Here is a 25,312-nt window from a genome sequence, read left to right on the forward strand (position 1 = left end):
TCAAGGGAGGTAAGATTAGATTCAGAAGAATATTGGCAACAGAAAAAATGGAAGCCCAAGAAGGGAAATGCCCTTCATCAGCTGGGTGTTTTATATAGCTCAAAAACAGCTTCTACAAAGTTTAATACGAAAGGGTCCAGTGTTTGACAAATAAGAGGCAAGGGATAGAGCCTGAAGGACTGGGATTTCTTCTGGGTCTGGAGATTGGTGATAGAGTAAAATAAAGCTCACTTGGTTGCGAGTGCTCAAAGGGCCAATTACGATTGCCAACGTTCATGCAAGTCCTGTTATCCTTAGTTTAAAAGTAGAAGTCTAGCTCTGACAGGTTTATTTTGAACTTACAATGGATAATGTGTTTTATTTTAGGATTTTTCAACCTCTGACCAAGACCACTATTTTAGTGATACAGTGGGACTCCAGGCAGTTTATTAGATGACTAAGAGGGCCTCAGCAGTTCCTCTGTTAGTTATAAAATGCCAAATCAAATCATAACCATTGAATTTGAGTTTTTGTTGTGATCGCTGCCTCCTCCTGAAGTAGATAATTCAAAACAGTGGAGCCAGCGAAATAGACAGCTGTGTCCGACCCTTTTCACTACCACAGTATGCAGGCAAAACTTTCATGAAATAATTTCCAGAAACATTTGAGACAGTTAAACATTATTCTTTGGCAGCTGTGCACTGGAGTGTCACAAGTACGGTGCATTGTACAGTTTCCACATGACAGGAAGCTGGGACTGGACAGAATTTTCTCTTATCTTCCTTAACTTAAATCTTTCTTGTAAATTATTGGGAAGGTGGAAACAGTAGACAACTTCATCACCTGATGAAGGAGTGACGCTCCCAAAAGCTAGTGTGCTTCCAATTAAATCTGTTGGACTATAACCTGGTTGTGTGATTTTTAACTTTGCAAAAAGACAGATTTTGCTCTGCGCGTTTTTTGATGAGTGAAGACATTTATAGGATCCCCTAACCACAGCATTTCTGAAGAATCGACCGGTTGAGAAGCATTATGATTAGCTAGACTATCCTACAATTTAGTTTTTTTTTTACCAAGTTAGTGTCTTTGTTCCAACTGTGTAGGTGGGAGCTGAATTAATATCAGTGGGTGTCATTGACCAAAGGTGATTTAGCAACCTTCACATTTTAAACTTCATGTTTATTAATACCAGCTCCATCACATTGTCAGGCTGATGGCTGCTGCTCCAAGAAAAACTTAAAGAAAACTGTAAAATCAGGAACTCCTCTGGGTACTGTATGAATTAATATTAGAAACTTATTCATGAGGATTTCCCCTTTTTGAAATCTCTAGTGAAATTGTAAACACATTCTTTAGAACAAGTCGATTATGTTTCTGGAAATGCCAGGCAGATACATCTATAAAATCCCTACACAGCAACAAGAGCAATTCTTACCAACTTTGTTTGCTTTTTTCAAAATCAGTAGAATTAAGATGAAGCGCCATTAAAGTTAATGATCGTTCTTTCCAAGTGTTTAATTTTCAAGGATGCTGAGGGTGAGATTAGCAAAGTAGTTCCTGGCAAAGTACTCAATAAATTACTTTGCCCACCTTATTAGATGTCTTTCACTGTAGTCTGTTTTGTACAATTTAAACAACTTTTACACAGGTCCGGTGTAAGTATAAACATCTTGTTCCTTACACCTCACACATAGAACTGAATTTTGCAGCCTCTGTATTGCTATGAAGCCACTACTGGATGCAGGTTTAGGAAGAAAAATGGTGCCCTGCATTTCCAGTAGGATTCACATATGAATAGGGTAAGGTACGATGCCATATCGTTGAGTATATTACTGCAAGGCTGCCAAGTAGATAAGTTGTGATATCAGTCAGCATATAAAACTGATTTTTGACACCCAACCTATCATATTTAACCACTCTAGTTACACTAATTCAATTTTTGTTTAACCTATTTTTCTCATCCACCTGTCTCAGAGATGTTATTATACACCTCGAACAGGTGGGACTTGAACCCAGGCCTCCTGGTCCAGAGACAGGAATGCCATCACTGCATCAGAAGATGACATGAGAGGGTCCTAATTAGCACCTTCTGTCAAATACACAGGGCTGAACATAGATCAGCCAATAGGCTCACCCTGGCCCATTTTAATTAAAGGCATAATAATCTAATTGGTAGGTCATCACTGATTACTTTCCACTAGCTGCTTCTGAGTTCATGGACAGACTAAGTGTTTGGACAAGTTGATAAAATTTGGTGAAATCGGGAGCTGCACTGGAAAATGGGGTGGTGATAGTTTGTGGCACTGGGTGGCTGCTGAGTAAACCAATTCCTCCTTGTCATGGAGTTCAGGACCAAACCCCCCTTGGGCAAAAGCATCGGAACATAATGAAGCAAAGAAGGCAAAGAGAGAAGCTGCTCATTTAGGGAGGTGGGGGGTGGGCTGTTAACCACCTTGGTTTTCAGGGTGACCTTCTCCTTCCAGCCCCCGGGTCAGTGGCTGCAAGCGCTTCATCAAGGAGGTGACAACATCGTGACACCACATCTGGAGCATTAACAGGGCAAAGATGGCAATGCCAGCTGCCCTCAAGGTGTCCAGGACTCTGAAATTTGTCACCAGCGGGTCCTCCCGGGCAGAGATTCTGGAAACATGTTCCTGTTCATCAGCCATTGTTGCATGTGGGGGTTCACAGAAGTTCTCAAAACCAAGAGAAGGAACTTTGTTTGCAGATGACTCATTCCATAATAAAATGCATCCTCCTACCACCATCAAGTTACCAAGTTAACTTCTCCTATTGAGCTTTTGCATAGGATCTCTAATATGGAATTCAAGAAGATTGGAGCATGCTGTACGACCTTTTACACCATTACCATTTCTGTTGCTTATACGGTTTCTCCCCTCAAGCAAATCCAACAATTGTTGCAACCAGAATGCACCTTGTCTTTAAGGGATGCTGTCTGGCTGTAAGCTGGCAGGCTAGCTTTAAGTGGTGTGAACCTTACATTAAGCTTGAGTCTTGGCTGAAGTTTGCAGCCACTCAGCAGTAGATTCAGTATGGGCTACATGCCATAATCATTTAAGTTAATTGGCAGCATGAAGCTTGCATGGTTTGAATGAGAGCAGGCAAGCTAATTGTACATTACAGTTCCCTCTGCTGAGCTTTGGAGCTACCTAATTTTAGCTCCCAAAATATCTTATCCTTATACAAATTCATTTGATGAGATACCTTCATAAATGTTAACTGTGAAACGGAGCATGAATGAAATGAGCTAGTATCAAATAGTTGTTAAATTAAAGAAAATAGTACTTTTTCACATTCCCTGGTATTATTGTACAAATGCAGAATCAATAGGACAAGTCCAAATAATCTGAAGTAAAAACAGAGGGACAACCAACATCTAAAAAAGAAATAGGACATTGTTTTAGGTAGGTTTCTTAACCAGTGACTTGTTTTGAATCAACATTTTCTATTATTATTTCACTGTCATTCACAGAAGTTAGCTGTTTCACTGCCAGACTGGTCCTGAAGTTGGCTGTGTTCATCAAAATGTGACTCACTGACTTTTATCAGTGAGACATATTTTGGTTGGAATTGACCTCTCCTGATTTACAACCAAAGATATGTTGGTTTCTCTTAATTTGTCATGGCTTCTGAAGAAAATCATTCACATATCTGCTAACATACAAACTGGTGCACATCAATTAGTAGATGCAAAAAGAATGTTCATAAATAATTTCACAAATCTTCTTTAAATCGTCTTTTTATCATATTGTCAGTATGAAAATTAAAGTTTGGAGCCATCAACCATCGGTTGTGGAATTAGGTGCAACATATTCAAGTTAAACAGTGAGAGAAGCTTTTTGGCGTTTTGGCTGGTTCTGCATATTCTAAACAATATCTAAACGACAAGAATGACTGAAGAAAGTGATAAAAGTGATTTTAAAAAACAGAACTATTGACTTAGTAACTCATGTTCCACCTGAAATGGTCTTAATATAAAATACATGCACTCTTCCGTCTTATGTATGGGAGCAGGACTTTGAGAGTGGCTTAAACTGGTTCATTTTTGATTAGTTTACAAACTCATGAAATGTGTCCAAGCTGTTTTGTTCAGGTTCAAATTTGAGCATTAAAAATTGTAGTGCATATGCAGTAAGAACAAAGTGACATTATTTTGTGAATTCCAAAACTCTTCCAAAGTTCCTTATTTTATATGTTTTGCACGATTGTAACAAAATCTATCAATGATTGCTGAACTAATTGCACTGATTATTTTCTCATTTCAGGTGTCTTTGGGAAGCACTGTGAACTGAACAGTTATGGATTTGAAGAACTGTCTTACATGGAGTTTCCTAGTCTGGACCCAAACAATAATTACATCTATATCAAATTTTCCACTATTAAAGAAAACTCTTTGTTAATGTATAACTACGACAATCAGACAGGAAACAAGGCTGAATTCCTGGCTCTGGAAATAGTGGAAGGCAAGATGAAATTCTCATTCAACTTAGGGAGTGGAGCACACAGACTGATGACGACTAAGAAGGTCTCTGATGGACAATTTCACACTGTGGTTGCTAGAAGGGCTGGATTAGTAAGTAGCAAACTCACTGAACTGAATTCCATTTGTGACTTCTGGAGTGAATTTTGTTCTTACTGCACAATATCTACTTTAAATCAGAGCAAATTCATTTCACTTTTTTTAGTGAATTTACAATCATAATACATTACACATACTTGCAACTTAGATGCATTACCTTTAATGTGTAACAGAACAATCATAAGAAAATAATTAATGATAATGGTTCTAACTTACTCATTGGGAATACAAAAAAATGCCAAGTCTAAATACAACTATCATATTCACAACTTGAAACACAGATGGACAAGGTAAAGGTAATGATAGAGAAGTCCCCTCTGTCCATAATGCTTAGATTATTGTGTGTAGTGTCGGTGGGGTGGTGGTGGGTGGGGGGGGGGGCGGGGGGTGGAATGAGAAGAGATCAGAAAGACCATTTGAAGATCTATAAAGAATCAGAGGCAAAGATTGAAGATCAGGAGATTCCTAAACCTGTTGGCTCTTAAGAAATGTGCAAAATAAAACGGCCAATTTTGAGACAAGCTTAAGTATCAAATAACAGTCATCGTTGGTACAGTTGGACATGGTACTTAATTATTTTATATTGATAATACAGAGTGTCAGTTAACTTGTATGAATGCCTGTCCAAGGAGGCATTAAACATTCTATCCATAATCTATTGCTGTGCTTTCTCAGATTTTCCAAGATACATGGGACTAAATTTACAGCCACCCATCATCATGAAAACATTAGGACACTGTGCTATTAGGGGTATTCCTTCCACAGGTTCATTAATCCACACATGACATCATGGGCACCAATCTGTGGTCCAGTTGAGACTCTTAACTGGACAGTTGATGCCCATTTAAGGACCTCACCCCACTGCAGCTCCTATTTGACATGTCGCGGGAGAGGCCCGTGCCCAATGTGTAGCCTGGCAGGTTTAACCTTGCAAACTGTTTAATCAGTGAAAGAGTAAGAGGTGCCTTCTTCCCAGGCCTCAGTATTCTTATTAGCGGCCTCTCAAAATTTGGCTTACCCAGGTCCACCCTCCTCACTGACCTGTCCAGCGTGCACCTTATCCCTATTCGCCTGTCATTCGGGCCCTGGAAAGATCCTGGACTTGCCTCAAAGTCCAAGATCATTGATGACTGCCATTTTCTGCCCTCCTGCAATACCAGTAGTAGCCACGGCTCTGCTGTACAAATACTAATCTACTGGGACCAATTCTGACTGCTCTCAGAGGTGAGACAATCTCTTTGAGGCAGAGGGAGGTTCTTTGTTCTATTTATCCCTCTTTGCCAACTGCTTTGTTCACCACTAAAACTGTTGATTTCCATTGGTGCTATGTGCCAGATTTAAATAGGAGAATTGAATAATCGTTTGACAATTCATTTGTATGTTTCAAACTAAGGATTGTTGTATTAGCAGTTTTCCAAAAGTTATTCATTCATTGAATATGGCAAGACTGGCTAGGCCAGAGTTTATTGCCCATTTGTAATTTTACGTGGGAAGGTGGTAGTCTCACTGATGTGATGCAGTTATTGGGGTGCAAGTACATGCACAGTACTGTTAGGAAGGAGTTGCAACTGTTTTGACCCAGTCACAGTGAAGGAACAATGGCATACAGATTGATCTGTTAGAACGTGCGTTTGGCCAATGTGAATTCGCTGGAACATGATTGACGAATTGGGGATGCTGTTTCTACAGCAATTACAGCACCAACACCTTGAAGCGCTGTTTCTAAAGTGCGAGTTTTCTATAACTGAGTGTAGTGCCAAGTTAGGGCAGTGTGCATCTTGGAGGAAAGCTGGCAGGAACTGGTGTTCCCGTGCATGTCGGTGATCCTTCTGGGTGGTAAAGGCTTGTGGGTATGGACAATGCTTTTGTGGATTTTGGTGAGTGGCAGCAGTGCACTCCATGTATAATACTGCTGCCATTGTATATTCATGGTGAAGTGAGTGAATATTTAACCTAGTGGATGAGATGCTTTGTCTTGGATGGTATTGAGCATCTTGAGCACTGTGAGACTGGCACTCAACCAGACAAGTGGATATAATCTAGCACACTCCTGACTCGTGCTTTATAGATGCTGGTCAGACTTTGGGGGGAGTCAGATGCTAAGTTACAGTTTGCAGATTTCCCAGCTTCTGATTTGATCTTATAGTGCCGTTTGCCAGTTTGAGTTTGGGATTTCTGGTCAGTGGAAGACCCAGGATGCTGACAGATGAGGATTCAGTAATGGCAATGCCTTTGACTGTCGAGTAACATTGGTTACATTCTCTCTGATTTAGACTGCCACTACATGGCACTTCTGTGGTGCATACATTCCTTGTTGGGTAGATGAAGGGTGGTAACTTTAATGGAACAACTTAGCTGGGCTTGTAATTAGTTCTAGAGCACATCTTCATCGCTATTGCAAAAATGTTGTCAGGCCCTTCGAGCTTTGCTGTATTCTGTGCCTCACCCATTTCTTGATATCAATAGAAGTGACTCTAATTGGGCAAGCAGTGATATCTGATATCAGGCCATGGTGAATCATCCCCTCAGCACTTCTGGCTGAAGATAGGTTTCAGTGTTTCAGCATGATCTTTTCTGCTGATGGGCAGCTTTCCCCAGCATTGAGGATAGGGATACTTGTCTCACACTCTCCAGTGTGCTGTTGAATTATCCGGGGACTGTCTGTGATTGGATGTGACAAAAACACAGAGCTTTGATCTGTTCCACTTGTTGTGGGATTACTTAGGTGTGTCTATCACATTTGGTGAGAACTGTTTAGCATGCAAGTAGTCCCATATTATAGTTTTACTAGTTTGTATTATCATTTTTCCTTATGCCTGGTGCTTCTCCTGTATCAGACTAATATGCTGAATATTTTAGATTTTGATTTTTAGGAATTATTTGCCTAGAAGTCTTGCAGTTAAGCCAGTTAATTCAAGAATAACTAGTTAATTCAAGGATAAAGAAGCTAAACCTTTAAACTAGATCATAAAATGCTATATTATGAGAAACATTACTGGATAGCTCTGACTGAGTATCTCTCTGATCAGTGTTGAGATTTCTGCCATGTTGAGATTACAATAAATATAGAATTGAGCCATGTGGGTGTCAGGATATTCACAAGATGATCAGTCTCAGGGGAAAAGTCAGGGTCACCTTACCTCACCTGACTGCAGGGCTATGAGTGCTGATGACCGAGAAGAGCATTCAGCTTTGTGCATTACACTTCACCCCCATTTTTTCAGGTACCCTCCTCAGACACTTGGTCTACCTGGACCACTCCTCTTCTCCCTCTTGGTCTTCCAGACATTTGTCAGGATCTATGATGGCCACCAGCCCACTGCACTCGGGCCCAGAAGGGCCAATGTACCACCACTAAACATGAATTTGACGCACCACCCAGCTAGAGTCAGGCCTGATTACAGTCACCCAGGCCATGCCCAGCCAAAATCAGACTTGCACATTCCAAAACACCCTACCCGTGTCCAGACATCAGTCAAAGCCAGGGGAGGCTGGTGCCAGTCAGTGCTTCAGTAGTCCTTTCTCATGGCTGTGTCCAACCATGTACGTTGTGTTAGTTCTGAGCTCCTTGTGCACACCATGAACGGCCATCAACAGTAAATAGACAACAACAATAGGGAAGAAATCTGGAACAATTGCCATCAGGGAAACCTACGTATGGGACCCAAAACAGAACTGAAGATAGATCCAAAGTGTCCACGGTGAAATAACTCCACAAAGGCCAGTAGCCAGTCCACAAGTTACACCTGCACTATACTAGACACTAATCTGGCTTTCTCAGAGTGAACAAAACCTCTGACATTCCTATTTATATCTATCAGCCAAGGCTCCCATATTAACAGCCCCAGTTAAGGCACTCAAATTCTGTGAGGTCAACCTGTTTGACCACATTACAATCACTACAATCTTGCCCTTACCTACCAATGACCTGGGATCCACCAAAATTACTAAGCCTCCGTTGGGTATCATATTGACAGCAACCACTGCCTCACTGGTCATGCTGCTATTCAATCATTCAGTAGAGCTGCTTTCAATCATTCAGTTGAGCTGCTGACCACTAATTGACCAACAGTTTCCAGCAGATGGGACTTCGGCCATCTTGATGCTAAGAAAGGCCCCATGTCGTCCAATTAAGTGCCTTCCTGAGAAGAAATTATATCTCACCACACCCCACCCCCTCTTACAACAATAAACTTTTTAATTGAACAAGGTTTTTTTAATTCATAGTTTTTGTACAACATAAAGCTTGCCTTTTAGTTAACCAAATACCTTAACCAACGATTGATACATTGTATTCCACAAACTAACTTCCAGATTGTTACCCGATCCATTGGTGTACTGTTGAAAATCTGCTTTCACACATTTAGTGGAAGATGCAAAGTAAGAAACTTGATGAGACAAATGTACAAAAAGCTAATGAAACTTCACCGCTAAAGTTGACTCTGCACTGTTGCAGCCCTAAATCAGTAACAGGCTGTCACTCAAGGTTGCATTAACATCGCTCCATCTTAGTTAGAGAACACTTAATATGTTCCTGCGCTGAAAGAATTAAAAGAAATTCAGGGCGTAAAAAATCAGTTACAATAATAGAATGTCAGTTATTCAGCATGCATGCTTGTTTGAGCTAACAAAATATGTCAGCACATGGTATGTAATGGGAAATAAATTGTAGAGATTGCACAGGGAACCTAAACAGCATTCTGTTATAAGTGCTGAGAGAAATCAGTTTTAAGCATAGAAAATTCTGGAGATGTATTTATAAACATAAAACTGTCATGTTAAAAGTTTTCACTGTTTATGCAGTTCTTTAAACGCTGAACAAATATAACTAAAGTCTTCAGTCGTGGACCAGTTTGTTGAAGCAAAGACCAGCTGATTTCAATTATAACTTCAGCACATGTTATGCGCTTTACCAGAACTGGATAGACTGCTCAGATTGAACCAAATGACCTTTCTGTCTTTATAGTTAGGAGTTTCCAAAAGTGTAATGGTTAGATTAGTTTTAATTTCAGTGGTTTTATATTTATTGGCAATAGGAACTTTTTCCTATTTCACAACCAGTGTATAAATTATTTAATGTTGACAATATTACAGCACAGAGTCAAATCTGAACCAATTCTTATAATCTTTAAAAATATACAAAAAAGATCTGGATATGAATGTCAAAAACAATTTCATATTTACAAGTTGCACAGCTACAGCAATAAAACCCAATATTCTCAGAAATATTACATTTACCACAGTAAAAAAATATAATATGAACATTAAAGTTTCATTTAGGTACATTAAGAAATTGTTCATGTCACAAGAAATATCACCAGTTTCTGTTCCAGCTCAGTTACAAACTGTTCCCACCACTCATGATTTTATAAATAGTATATAAACACATGTTTTATATGTTTATGATTTTAGTTACTAAGCTAAATAGAAGGCATATATTATTCTACATGTTTTGCCAATCTCTGAATGTAAGTTTAAAATGTAACTTTGGGTAATGATTTGACTTACTGAAATTAATTGAGAGAGTAATTGGACTTTAATAATCCTGTGAAATAGGCTTATTGTGAATCACCAATCTATTTTACACCAGACACAATTTTCATTATACTCAAAACAGGCGACTAATTCACTAGGAGCCTGTTTTGTTCTGCTAATGTAGACCAATTTCACCCCCATTGTTTCCAATTTTCCATGCACAATTAACTTGAAATATTATGAAAATTGAAAGCAGTTTTGCCCTTTTTGAATTGCAAACATTGGAATGTCTTTTGTAGGAAATGGTTAAGAATGTGGTCAAACTACATGAAGCTAAACTACATCTCTTCTTTTGGCTAGGTGGCATCTCTCACAGTAGATTCCTGTTCTGAAGATCAGGATTCCGGTTACTGCACAGCGACCAGCTTGACATCAGCAACTGATTGGTAAGATTTCCTCTTGCATCCCCCTGCAAGGTTAGATTGCTTTACTTGTAATAACATAAGATGAGGTTGCAAGGACCTATATCACTATGTTCTTATTGTTACTTACAAAACTCCTGTACTTATCAAATATTGGATATGTATCTGTAACAAAGATATTAGTCACAATTCTGACGGGAGGATCAGCAAGTATATTGGGGAACTGGATAAATGTTAACAAGCTCAGCAAGATCGAGAACATAAATATCATATTAGCATGCCCTCATTTGGGTAAATGTTTACCAAGTCTTACATGGCCAGATTGACCACTGGTTAGTAGTGGGTGTTTGAGATATGTGACAAAAGGACATGGGTAGTGAAGGTGTTCGGTATGCCTTCTGTTATTGGTCAGAGCATTGAGTATAGGAGTTAGGAGGTCATGTTGTGGCTGTATACAACAATTGTTTGGCCACTTTTGGAATATTGTGTGCAGTTCTGGTCTCCCTCCTATAAGAAGGATGTTGCAAAACTTGAAAGGCTTCAGAAAAGATTTACAAGCATATTGCCTGGGTGGGGGGGAGAGGCTGAATAGGCTGGGGCTGTTTTCCCTGGAGCATCAGAGGCTGAGGGGTGACCTAGTAAAGGTTAATAAAATTGTGAAGAGCATGGATAGAGTAAATAAACAAGGTCTTTTCAGTGGAGGGGGCGGGAGTCCAGAACTAAAGGGCTAAAGGTTCAGTGTCTGAGCGGAAAGACTTAAAAGGGATCTAAAAGACAACCTTTTCATGCAGAGGGTGGTGCATGTATGGAATGAGCTGCCAGAAGAAGTGGTGGAGGCTAGTACAATTACAACAAATTTAAAAAATCTGGATGGGTACATGAATAAGTAGGGTCTAGAGGGATATGGGCCAAATGCAGGCATTTGGGATTAGATTAATTTAGGATATCTTGTCAGCATGGACGAATTGGACCGAAGGGTCTGTTTCCATGCTGTACATCTCTGATTCTATGGCATTCTAGTGACTGGACAGTCAATGGATAAGAGCATTGTCTTGACATCACATTGGGTGGGATAGACCAGCATTTCCTCTTGATTGAAAATGGAAGAATGACAGAGTTTCCTCTTTGTGAAGAATGATGATGGGGATTTTGATACTAGAAGCTTCTGAAGATCGTTTGATACTAGTTTTGGAGACCCAAAGACCTCTTAAAGGCATGACATGAAAATTCCTGCTTCTCCCAGATCTACAAGGAGATCAAAGGCAAAATCTTTCTAGGCTCCTTCTGATCCATCACCTCCTTCTTCAACTTCACTGCTGTTAACTAACACACAGAATTGGAGGCCTCCCCTGTATAGGCCTCAAACTTTCATTGCAATGCCAATGACATCATTGGACTACAACTTTTTAAATCCTAAGTAATCTTGGTGAGCATTTAGTGTTCAAGAGGGCTTGAATCTCAACTCTCAGTATTGTGATGAGAAAATTGCGGAGGCTTTTGGAATTGAGATTTCAAATTTAAGGATTTAAACTCCTTGTCCAACTCATTGCTGCTATTCTGAACAGAGTGGTGAGGGAGAGGAGATGGTGAGAGATGTTGAAGCCTGGCTGTTAGATCAGAGCAGCAAGCCTGTGGATACATTTAGCTCTGTGAGAATTAGTACTCATGATACAGTGATTGGAATGGCTATATAAATTGCTTTCCTCTTATTGGGTTTTGAGAGCAGAATAATTTTTTTGAGATGTTTTCTAATGCATTTTAAAATTAATTCTGTCTGGAATCCAGGAAATTTGTAAAAGAGAAAAAACACATTTGGAATACCACTAGAAAGTGAGGGCAAACATTTACTTTCCCACAATAGGCAGACCATCAAGTTATTCAGAAAGCTATAAATATATTTTCCTGCCAGCTAATTAGGGTGTGAGACCTAGGTTTGCACCCAGTTCAATTTGATAGTATCAGTCGTCTTTGTCTGACAGCTGTTAAGAGTTCTATGTCAAATAAATTTGACAGTAAAAATATTATTTGTAGTCGACCCATGCTTATAAAACTATCTCGAACATCACTAATTGGTAGTAATTCAACCTTTCATTTAAAGATCAGCCTGAGTAACATTTTCTGCGTGTGACTATTAGAAATGTGATACAGCATAATGGAGCAATCAACTTCTTGTGTGTCTGAAGTGCCCACACTCCCTTTGTAGCTGACACCATAGTTAGACAGTGTGACATTCAATGCCAGTACTGCATCAGGTACGTTCAAGTACAACCGCTGTGCTGTTGGTTGGACAGAAATATAGAAACAGTATGCACTGATGATATATGACAAATCTACAAACATGTGAACAACAGTGAACATGGGTGGTATGGTGGCTCAGTGGTTAGCACAACTGCCTCACAGCACCAGGGATTTGGGTTCAATTCCAACCTCAGGTGACTGTCTGTGGTGTTTGCACATTCTCCCCATACCTGTGTGGGTTTCCTCCCACAATCGAAAGATGTGCAGGTTATGTGAATTGGCTTACTAAATTGCCCATAGTGTATAGGTTAGGTGTATGAGTCAGGGGTGAATGGGTCGACGTGGACTTGTTGGGCCAAAGGGCCAGTTTCCACACTGTAAGGATTCTTTTCAAAAAAACTTAGGTCTGGCTGCTTTGCTAGACCAGTTGTCTGATGAGCTTCTCTTATTTCACCAAGAAATAATTAATATGTGAAATCTTGTTTTAACAAATCAAATCATATGTTAAGAGCATTCAAATGTGTAACTTTCAATTTGTGTGTACAACTCCCACTACTAATGGGTGAGTTGCATGCAAAGTTAATTGAGCAGGTCTCTGGAGTAATCTGGCACATCTCTCATTCAGCTGTGTCATATTTCGGAATACTTCTGAAAAGTGAATTACGAAACAAATCAATAATGGAAAATCAACATATCTTTGCTGGTTTATAAAAATTCAAGGTTTATAACTTGCTACACAGCTGGTCATAATGGGCTCTTATCTCAGAGTCAGCAAATCATGAGGTCAAATCCAGCCACAGACACTTGGGCAAATAAACTAGGCTGTGACTTCAGTGCAGTACTAAGAGAGTGCTACATGGTTGGAGCTGATGGCTTTAGAATAAGACATTAAGCTGAGGGCACCATCTGCTGACTTGGTCGAATATAAAAGATTGAATGTCATTGTATTGGAGAAGGCAAGGAGTGCTCTGACTGATACCTTACGCAATATTTGTCATTTAATCAACAGATTATCTGGTCATGAACTTGGGGCATTGCTGAATGAAAATTGTCTCCTGTTCTTCCTACATTACAGTGACTAAAGTAATTCATGACAGTAAAGCTCATGAGTTCCTGCGTTTTGAAAGACATTGTATAAATACAAGTTTAGATTCCCTACAGTGTGGAAACAGGCCCTTCGGCCCAACAAGTCCAGACCAACCCTCTGAAGAGTAACCTACCAAGACCCATTTCTCTCTGACTAATGCACCTAACACTATGGGCAATTTAGCATGGCCAATTCACCTGGATAGCACAGCTTTGTGACTGTGGGAGGAAACCCATGCAGACGCAGGGATAATGTGCAAACTCCATACAGTTTGTAAACTGTATGCACAAACTCCATACAGATAGTCGCCCGAGGTCAGAATTGAACCTGGGATCTTGGTGCTGTGAGCAACAGTGCTAACCACTGAGCCACCATGCCTAACAAAGTTTTGAGGGAGAAACAATCTCTTTTTGCAATGTCAGAATATAATAGATACAATCTTCCTGGAACAGGCCATCATGCTGCACATGTGGATAATTAGGTTCAGAAAAGATTTACAAGGATATTGCCACAATTGGAGGTTTTGAGCTATAGGGAGAGGCTGTTTTCTCAGGCGCATTGGAAACTGAGGGGTCACCTTATAAATGTTCTTAAAATCATGAGGGGCATGATTCAGGTAAATAGACAAGGTCTTTTCTGTGAGAGACAAAAGATTAACAAGAGACCTAAGGGGCAACTTTTTCACGCAGAGGGTGGTGCATGCATGGAATGAGCTGCCAGAGGAAGTGGTGGAGGCTGGTACAATTACAACATTTAAAAGGCATCTGGATGGGTATATGAATAGGAAGGGTTTTGAAGGATATAGGCTAAATGTTGGCAAATGGGACTAGATTAATATAGGATATCTGATCAACATGGTGAGTTGCAAGGAAGGGTCTGTTTCTGTGCAGTGCATCTCTACGACTTTATGACTCGAATTGGACTTTTTCCTGGCATCATTCTACTGAAAATATTTTACTGCTGTACTTTTTTGGAACTGCAAGCTGACATTGGTGAGATGTGGGCAACAGGACATCGGAAATCTTAATGAGTTGTGGGACCAATAGTTCATCCCCTTCATGGGATTTGAAGATTTAAGAAACTGGAAAGCTAGAATGTGAAGAGTGGGTGAATTAAATTGAAGTCAAGAAAAGAAGGAGAAATATAGAGACTAAAAGGAGAGAAAAGAAAAGTAAGAAATATATTTTTTAATGTTAATTTGTTAAGCATTTCTACATGCAAGAAAGGGATTGGCAAATAAATACTTGCTTTTCTCAGCCGAAGAAGTTGACTGGTACGATATTAACAATTGTCATATTATTAGGTCTTACATTTTAAATCATCAGCCATGACTTCCTGTGACAAGTTTAATGGGCAACATGTTCCTAAGAATGATCAGAGACCTGTGGTTGAGATTTTGCTTTCACATATCAAACAGAATGGGGCAAGCCGAACATCCAGTTCTGGTGATTCTTTGCTTTGGATGCATCCCCTGAATTTGCTCATTATTTTGTCTCTTAATAATGGCTGCAACGTTAAAATATCTGTACCATTTCAGCAACAGTTGCTTTGAACTATTGTCATCGAGGCAGAGTTTGATTTGCTGGCAAAAGTTGTTTCAATGAATACTTAGAAATTACAGGAAACTATTTGTGTGTGCTTTATTGTCAGTTCAAGTTAGAATATCACACACAAGTACCAGTATAAAATTAAAAATCACACAACACCAGGTTATAGTCCAACAGGTTTAATTCACAAGTACCAGTATGGTATTGGAAACTAAAATTCAGTGCATGGACATTTAAGGGTGCTGCAATTCCACTACTGAAATAGCTTAAAGAAGAAATAGTGTTTTGTTTTGCTTATTTTGTAGAATTTAATGGATAACAATGAGATACAATGTAATCATTTGATTGAATACCCTAATTATAATGCCTATGAGAATGAATGCCATTAAAGTTTGCGTTAGTATGTGGTGATCTGGAAATTCCTTGAGTTCTCACAATCTCACACTAAAATTCTTAACCCTTAATATGTTATGATTGATATTGCCTTAATGCTTCCCTAAGCTTACTTGTCTTATCTGATCTAATTTTTTTCCATGAAGCTGTTGTATGTAAATTGTTAGAACCTTAAATTTAGGCTAACATTTGAACGTCACGCAATGTTCAAATAATATCCATCAACCACCAACAAAATTAAAAGTAGTAGGCAAGAAGAAACAATATGTTTTGCGCAAACGGAGTTTAAAATATTTAAGCTGTTTTCGTCAGAAGCCAATTAAATCAAATCTCAAGTAATATTAAACAAACATACATTCAGTATCCCTTATGGGCTTAATTAACATCAGTCTGCACATATTTCATATTGTTGACTGTCCTGGTCAACTTGAATGTTGGTATCTAAAGGCCTATGCCAAAATGGAAGCTTTGGGAATAGTTTTTCTCATCATTTGTTATGATGCTTTCATGGTTGTGGCTTTCACGGGAAATTGCGGGAAAAAGAGAGGGTTTTTTCTCTCCCTAAAGACCTGAGAGGAATATGCCATAAATGCTGAAGAAACCAAGGTGTTACAGCTGTATCTTAGTAAATGCATTCAGACATTTCTGTTAGTTTTCAGATGTACCTTGTGCTTTTCCTTTGTGCATGTGTAACTTGTCTCTTCACCAATTGGTGTTCCAGGACCTTAGAAGTGCAACCCAACAGACTAACAGTGGGAGGAATCAGATCCATAGAACCAATTCTTCAAAGGAAAGGACAAGTGGTCACCCATGACTTTGTTGGATGTGTGATGGAATTTGCTGTTAATGGTCGTCCATTGGAACCCAGTCAAGCTTTGGCAAGCCATGGAATTCTGGACAGGTCTGGCAATTGAGAATTTCTTTTAAATGTTCTTTCAAGTCAAGTACACTGTGTAAAATGTCTTCTGTGTTCATATGATATTCTGCTTTTACTGTTTTAACAACAGCATTAATAGGTTTATATTCCTGTTAAAATAGCAGCAAAGAATGCTATGCTATTGTGTTTTGGTCTTTCCCATTAACACCTTCACTAGTAATTGATAGGCTTGTTAATTATCAGTTTGTGAATTTTTTTTAAATTTGAATTTAACTTTGACTTTTCTCATTAAAGTTGGTTTTACATAGAAGATGACAGTTTGTGCTATGTTCTGGTGTCTTTCTTTTAATGAGTACAATTGAAAAATTGAAGTTTAAATGCTGAACAAAAGGTATAGAGATAGTGAAAATAGCAAACTTTAATTCTTATCCTTTTTATCTTTTACCATTCTGGCATTTTAATCTATGTTTCCCACCCTTCTTAAACAAATCTGCCATCAATAATATAAATCATTTTTATAGTCAATGGTGAGAATGTAGGTTTGGTTGGCAAGGTTTCTAATACATAAAGGGGGAGCACAATAAAGCTTTTAATCCAGTTGTGTCTTCAGTAAGCATTCACATATTCTTTTTAATTGATATATTTATCTAGGCTTTGATGCTGTATGAGTTTTCCAGTTTTAAGAGGATTCAGCTCTGTGTCATTCTATTAGAGAAACATAAAGTAATTGAGTAAATGTGTTCATCTATTTCTCACATCACCAACCTGTTCCATGCTGCTGTCGCTAGAATGGCAAGAGGTTTCATAGGGAGGAAAGAATTTTATTTGAAATGTATTGGGAAAATTTCAGTCATTTAAGGCATTGGTCTATATAAAATTAATTTGAAGCATGTTTAACTTTGTTGTTTGCTAGATTAATTTACATGAAATGTTATTTTGTTTCAGGTGTGTCCGAGTAGAAGGTGTTTGCCTAAATAATCCCTGCCAACATGACAGCTCGTGTGTGGATTACTGGTCATGGCAGCAATGTAACTGCAAGCATGGATTTACAGGGAAATATTGTGAAAAATGTAAGGTTAAAATTTTTTTTAAAAATTACAGATCCACATTGTGCAATGTTCTAATAATTTATCTCATAAAACATGAAAAATAGTGTTCATGGAGAAAAAGGATAAAATTCCTAAATTAGAGAGAGGACATTCCAACTGCAAGACGCTCTTGATGAGAGTGCAGGATTTTTTTAATATTATGAAGGGTAAAATTAACTCTCTTTTCACAAAACACGATGCCCACTACTATGATCTGGAGTGCTGGTCTGAATGAGAAATGAAGAAGTTATTCAATGATGTAAAATAATATGTCATCACAAACATCAATGTAACTCCTAATATGTTATCAACCCATATTGATAGAGCCTCAGTTCTGTTACATAAGGAACTGGCAGTCAATCAAGCCGGTCTCAATATCCCAAGAGGCTAGAATATCCCAAGACACAGTGTCTCACTGTGAACTGACAAGTTTATTATCACATGCCTTACATATAGCTGAACCAAGAATCAGTACGAATTGACCCAGTAATGCAAAACATTTGAAAATATATGATAGACCACTGTGAGGCCCCACTGTTTCTACTAACTTCATTGGATAGCAATAATGTACTGAAATATTTCATCACCATTGTATATTTTTGTTGAGGGGTTCTAGATCACTCAAAATGAAACCTTCTATTCAGATTCAACAAATAAATGCTGACTGGGTATAATGTAGGAGTCCTTGCAAGAATTATGATCAGGTAAAGTTATTAAGAATAACACCAGTTTGCACTCTCATATTCATCATACCAAAAGGAATTTGCTTTTCATTATTTACTTTCTATGCCAGTAATTCAGTCCTGTCATAGTGCAGTGCATCAAGCTGAAAGTGAAGACAAGCAGCCTGTTAAGGGGTTCACTAATAAACAATACTGGCTGTCCCTGCAGCATTCTGTTTAATGTTGGCTCTAAGGTTGACAGATAATGAGGTGATTGACACCAAAACAGATGAGTAGAACTTTCAGCTCTAAAACAGGTAGTTGAGCTGCTCATAGCAGTACTAGTACTATTTTCCATTTTGTAGCCTACAGCACCTTTTGTTTTTCACTGTCAAGTATTTAATTCCTTTTTAATGTCAATTTTGAGTCCGATTTAATAGCCATTCACAGTAATATGTTCCTTAGTTTGGAAACTCTTTGCATAAACTCTGTATGCAAATACTTTGCCTGTGAACCAGGATAGCTGAGTTGATAGGGCATCAGACGTTTAATCTGAGAGTCCAGAGGTGTAGCCTTTTGTGACAGCATGGTGGCTCAGTGTTTAACACTGTTGCTTTGCAGCACCAGGGACATGAGTTTGATTCTAACTTTGGGTGACTGTCTGTGACTGTCTGGGATTCCTCCCACAGTCGAAAGGTGTGCAGGTTAGGTGGATTGACCATGCTAAATTGCCCTGTAATCAGGGTCCTGGGATGTGCAGGTTAGGTGAGTTTGGTGTGTTAAATGCAGGGATAGGGGTGTGGATCTGGGTGGGATGCTCTTTCGAGGGTCAGTGTGGACTCAATGGGCTTGCTCCCACACTGTCGGGATTATATGAACTATTTTCTTTTAAATGTCTCTTTTGCACTTTTGTAAGTTTATTCCTGTGACCACCTTCATGTTGCCAATTCATTAACTACTGGTAAAGACCTGTCACTATTTATCATTTCAAAGCCTGGAATATCTCTGTTGGCTGCCTCTTTAACTTTCTCTTTACTGCTGAAACTAAAGAAATATTCGCTATTGCACTGTTGGTTTGGTATATTTAGACAGAATTAACAATGGCATACTCTTCACAATTAACTTACAGTAATTTGAACTTTGAAAGCTCTTTCCAAATATTTCAAAGTCGATGTTCATTGTGGCAAAAATATTATTCTTCTAGTGATCAACGTGGACACTGCATTGTCACTGGATGGTAGAGGACGCCTGGACTATACAATAAATCAGAATCAGAAACGAGACTATTTAGTAAAGCAGAGTATGAAAGGACAGCCTCCAGATCCTGTGAGTGCAAGCAGCCTGGACATAAAGTTCAGAACAAGAAGCAAAAATGGCATTTTAATTCATGTCCAGGAAAACAGCAATTATACTACTGTGAAGGTAAGATTAAAGCTAGTTTCAGATGATTTGATTAGACTGCATGCACTGCTATGGTTTTAATCATTGTTCCCATCACCCATGTCCTTTCTTCATAAAGTATTGGTCACACTGCTGGGAGGTTTTAACTAGTGCTAGGCATTGTGCCAAAAGCATCCCTCATCTTAACTCTTGCCAACCACTTCCAGGGTAGATGATTGACTCCCCAGTCTCCAGCTCCATAAGCCAAGATTTTGTGCGATGCGATCAGGAATGAGAGAACAATGTATTTTGTGTTTAACATCCATATTCTAGCTAAGCACCATAAACAAACATAACAAACAAAAATTGGGTGTGGTGCTTTCAACAAAAATAATGTTCAGTTGTTAGATCTTGAATAAGTGATTCATTTAATGCCATCTTAATTCACGGGGTTTCAGCAAAGACAGGTGAATGTTAAAATTCTGAATAAAGTCAGAAAGTGCTGGGAATATACAGGTCAATCAACAACTGAGAAAGTAAAAAGACAGATTTATGCCTCAGTGAAAATCTGATGAAGGAATATGTATTTTCAACTTTCCTTTTTCTGGAATGGTCTTTTCCAGATATATGTTCAGTAGTAACTTTTAGAATACTTTCTTGACCTTTTTGCAGTTTTCAAATACTTCACACATCTAATTCCCTTATTGTTGAAACATTGACCCTAGCATAGTGGATATTGCACAGAGCTCCATTTACTAATAATCGAATCAATTACCTTTTATCGAGTTACTTGTAACACTTGTTCTTCTAAAACAAAATAATACAACAATATAAAGCTTAGAATTAAATAGAATTGTTAATCCTTGAATGAAAAGAATAAAAGTGTCATTGTTGTTTTTGTCCATAAATCTTTCTGAATAAGACAGTTTCATTTTTCAGTGGCAAAGTTCACATTATATGTAATGTACTGCATAGAGTAACTCAAGAAGTCAAATGGCCCATCGGATATATGTAAATGATACAACCAGCCACTCAGAGATGGTTATTAACGAGGACAGGCTGGTGTACAAAAGCAACCTGATATTAGAAAATTTAGGGAGGTTGCATACCATCACTTTATGTCAGGCAAAAGCAAATGATGAAATTTGACATATTTGTTTTTCAGTGGAGTGTTCTGACCCAACACTACTTAAAAAACTGCATGTCATAAGCCATATGAAGACTTCTACATAGCTGCCGTAGCATTTTGACTTTCACAGGCATTCAGGGTTTTTAAAATTGAAAATGGCATAAAGCCAAATGGTCAAAGCATTTATTTGCTTTTGAAGAATTTAACTGTATTTCATACTGCAGTTGTATAATACATATGGTTCTAATAGTACAGATATTTATTGTATTATGGGAGAATGTTTTAAGAGGATTTGCAATGTGAACAATGATTTCAATGTCGAATTAGCTTGTGAATCTGATATCCAAATGAGCATCAAAGTTATCATTTAAATTCTGTTTTGAGTCTGCCTCTGCCATCACTTCTTTTAATTGAAACAAACTAACAGTGAAGTTGTGTTTTTCATCTTTTCCCTCCAGGTGAAAAATGGGAAAGTACATTACACCTCTGATGCTGGAGTTGGTGGAAAAGTAGAGAGGAATATTCCTGAAATTTCTGTTTCAGATGGCCAGTGGCATACTATTGTGATTCAGAAAAATGGATCCATTACCACCTTTTCAGTTGATAAGATGTATACGAGAGAAATACTTCATATCACCCAGGATTTTGGAGGATTGAATGTCCTCACAGTTTCCCTTGGAGGCGTACCTCCGGGACTGAATTACCAAAGCACTGATCCAGGTGAGGAGTTGCCCACATGAGTTATTAATCTACACACAAGAGGTGGATGTTCCACACATCCTTTTTTCATACATCAAAAACTCATACCAAAGATGAATACTGAAAACATGTGACATTATAGAATTGTGCTTGGGTACTTAAGAAGATTAGGGACTCCTTAAGCGAACCTTTCACCCTAGAAAATGAATGCCAGGCTGTTGAAGAATACTTTGTACATCATTTGAGTTTTAGTCAAATGCATGTTTCTCATTCCTGACTATCATATTGCAGTGTTGATGTATGTTGTTTAGTTTGTCATATTTGCCTTCATTACAACACTTCAAAATTGCCTATCATTTTTGGATCTTTTGAGCTCAAGAAGGTGTTATAAAAATGCTATTTTCGAATCCTTGATTGTCACAAGAGGCATGATGTATTGGAACTATTATCACCAAACCAGAGAAGGTCAAGATAAGATTTCATAGATGCCAAAAAAAAATGTTTTGACAGAATGAAGGGCACCTTCCTGTCATCGCCCAACCAATGTCAAGGGTTGATTAATTTTAAATTGTTACTAAGAGATGAAAGAGTGATTAAGATAAATATCTTTATACAGATGGTTTATGGAATACAGATTGTTGAGAGATGTGAAAATGTTTAGGACAGGAATACCACAAGATTGAATTAAGCCAGACAAAAATCTAGGCAAAGGTGGATACTGCAAATACTGGAGATTAGAGAGGTGCTGGAAAAGCACAGCAGGTCAGGCAGCATCCAAGAAGCAGGAACATTGACGTTTCAGGCAAAAGCCCTTCATCAGGAATGAGGCTGGGAGCTTTGGGGATGGAGAGCTAAATGGGGTGGGTGTGTAGCTGTGGGGAAGGTAGCTGTCTGGAGGAAGTGAGAGGATTCAAAGGAGAAATTGTTGAGGTTCAGCCAAACAAACAAATGTATCAGTGGAAGCTACCTTGCCCCCAGCTCCAACCGTCCCCCCCCGTCCCATTTATCTCCCCACCCATGAGCCTCCCAGCCTCATTCCTTGGATGCTGCCTGACCTGCTGTGCCTTTCCAGCATCACTCTAGTCTTGACTCCAGACAAAAATCTGATTACAAAAGGTGGATTGAAAGGTCAGGTGTACAGAAGAGTAGAGTTGAAGAAATGGAGGTCTAGGTTGCAGTTATTGGCAGGAAGGAAACCATAAAATATTCAGAGATGAGGTTAAGAATGTTTAGCTTGTAGCATTGGTTTCCAGTCACCCAAAAGCAGGTTAATAAAGACAAGGATATAAATGAACAGAACTTGGGGCAGTGTATCTTGAAGGAAGTAGATTTCTGGATGTGTTTAATGATGGCGGCAGTGTGGATGACAGGAGGGCTGTGGAATAGCAGTTAGTGCTATAGACGTGGGGATTTCACACAGTGCTCAGCTAAAACAGACCAGGAATTAAAGCAGGGCCCAATTCCACTAACTGCCAGCATCTGCCAAAATGATTTATTTTCTAAAAGTGATGACCAATTAATAAATTAACATCATAAGATGTAGGAGCAGAAGTAGTCAATTCAGCTCCTGAGCCTGCTCTGCCAAATGACTGATCGGACAACCCACTTTCCTGCCTTTTCCCCGCCTTTTCCCCATAACCCTTGGTTCCCTTCCGGATCAAAAATCTGTCCACCTGACCTTTGAATACATTTAACCAATTATCCTAAATACCTCTCTGTTCTAAAGAATCCCGGAGGCTCGCTGCCCTCAGAGAGAAAAGAACCTTCTTGTCTCTGTCTTAAATGGGTGACGCCTTATTTTGAGATTACACCATGAAGCCCTAGACTCTTCCACAAGGGGAAACAGTCTCTCTTTATCTACACTGTCAAGCCCCTTAGAAATCTTATATTCTTCAATAAGGTTGCATTTCAATCTTCTGAATTCCAATGAATACAGGCCCATCTTACTCAACCTCTCTATAAGGCAGTCCCTCCATATAAGTATTAGCCTAGGGAACTGCCTCTAACACCAGCATATCTTTCATTAGATAAGGGGACCAAAACTGTTCACAAAATTCTAGTTGTGGCCTACATAGTGCCTTGTATTATTTTTAGCAAAACCTCCCTACATTTGTCATCAGTTCCCTTTGAAATAAAAGCCCACATTGCCATCTGTATTACCTGTTGAACTTGGTGGCTAGCGTTTTGTTATTTATGCACAAGCACTCCCAAATCTCGCTGTTCTGCAGCTTTCTGCTGTCTTTCTCCATTTAAATAATATTCAGCTCCTCTATTCTTCCTGCCGATGTGTACACCCTCACAGTTTTCAAATGCCAAGTTTTGTCCACTCATTTAATAGACAGGCACAAGCAAATTATATGGAAAATGCAAACTTCTCAGGACCAATGCTCAGCAGCACTGATTATCAGAATAGCGGTTGCGTCCTTGACATTTAGATCTGCTAAGGAAATGGTATTCAAACTAAAACATTGCTTTGCTTACTATATGTTGTGGAGATGCCGGTGTTGTCTGGGGTGGACAGTTAAAAATCACACAATGCCAGGTTATTGTCTAACTGGTTTATTTGCAAGTACAAGCTCTTAGAGTACTGCTCCTTCATCAGCTGACAAAGGAGCAAGGCTCCAAAAGCTTCCAAATAAACTTGTTGGTTCATAACCTGGTATCTTGTGATTTTTAACTTTGCGAAGTGTAGTCAGTTCTTTTCCAGTTCACTGGATAATGTTGGAGATCAAAAAATAAGTTCACCGATGAGCAAACAAGACCACCGTCCAGTAGAAGCTGTCGCCATTTTCTTTGTCTCATTCATAAAAACCGGAGGACACCTGCCACTAATATGAAGGATGGAGTTCTTTCAGCCCACGAGCAGCATGGGCAATGGCGATAAATTTCAGAAACTTTGGTGAAAATGGAAAAATCTGTTTCTTGACAATGAGGAAACAAATTGCAATTTCCCCTCATTCGTCAAAGGGGAGTTCTGAATCTTAATAATAAGCAGCAACTACCTTATTTCTGTAAATTTGCATGTCATGATTAGCTAATCCCACCTCTTCTACTTGCAACTAATGATTCTCCCATATATGGCCAAGAACAATTTGAGTGCCAATTCCTAAGACTGAAGCCAGAGGTATTACCTGCTGGATGCAGCCTGCTGTTTGCTTCTCTGGGCCTCCAACTTAGGATTCATTCATCAACATCACATTGCACACTCTATAGACAACGATCACCACCAACCATCATTGGCAAAACACCAACCTTACCATCATCATACTTGATATTGGGCTAATTCATAATTCAGTTCGGCACTTCAGCAATGCCTCACATGACAGTGCTTTTGGCAAGTCACACTGCACACAGGATTGCGCACTCTTCTCATGCTTCTATACAAGAAGAAGCAACTGTTGCTATTTGGGATCCATCTCAATCTTGGGAGTGGGAGTCCATCCAAGATCCTAACAGATACCCTGCATCAATTTAATGCTGGGAGCAGAGGTATTTTCATTGAGGTGAGATTTGTGCCTCATTCTTGGGAGGAAACCCTATCTTAGAGAATTGCCAGCCAATAGAATCTTTTGGAGCTCTGCAGTCTGAGCAGAGCCACCTGGGCGTTATGGTCACTGCTAGGACTATGGACAGTCATAGAATTATACCCTTTGGTCCAACTCATCAGTTTCAGCCAGATAATCTAAACCCCAGTCCCATTTGCCAACATTTGGCCCATATCCCTCTAAACCCTTCC

The 25,312-nt window shown here is 39.0% G+C and overlaps 1 protein-coding gene across 1 annotated transcript in view; it reads left to right on the forward strand.

Moving 5' to 3' along the window:
* The window catches only part of fat4 (FAT atypical cadherin 4), a 308,318-nt gene that overhangs the window by 271,544 nt on the left and 11,462 nt on the right, over positions 1–25,312 (forward strand). The window contains exons 11-16 of the mRNA XM_060851445.1: positions 4,266–4,573; positions 10,415–10,500; positions 16,463–16,642; positions 17,564–17,688; positions 19,573–19,790; positions 21,336–21,597. Of these exons, the coding sequence (XP_060707428.1) occupies positions 4,266–4,573; positions 10,415–10,500; positions 16,463–16,642; positions 17,564–17,688; positions 19,573–19,790; positions 21,336–21,597 (1,179 nt within the window). The remainder of the gene's footprint in view (positions 1–4,265; positions 4,574–10,414; positions 10,501–16,462; positions 16,643–17,563; positions 17,689–19,572; positions 19,791–21,335; positions 21,598–25,312) is intronic.

The sequence above is a fragment of the Hemiscyllium ocellatum genome, chromosome 36 (genome assembly GCF_020745735.1).
Source record: "Hemiscyllium ocellatum isolate sHemOce1 chromosome 36, sHemOce1.pat.X.cur, whole genome shotgun sequence".
Lineage (NCBI taxonomy): Eukaryota > Metazoa > Chordata > Chondrichthyes > Orectolobiformes > Hemiscylliidae > Hemiscyllium > Hemiscyllium ocellatum.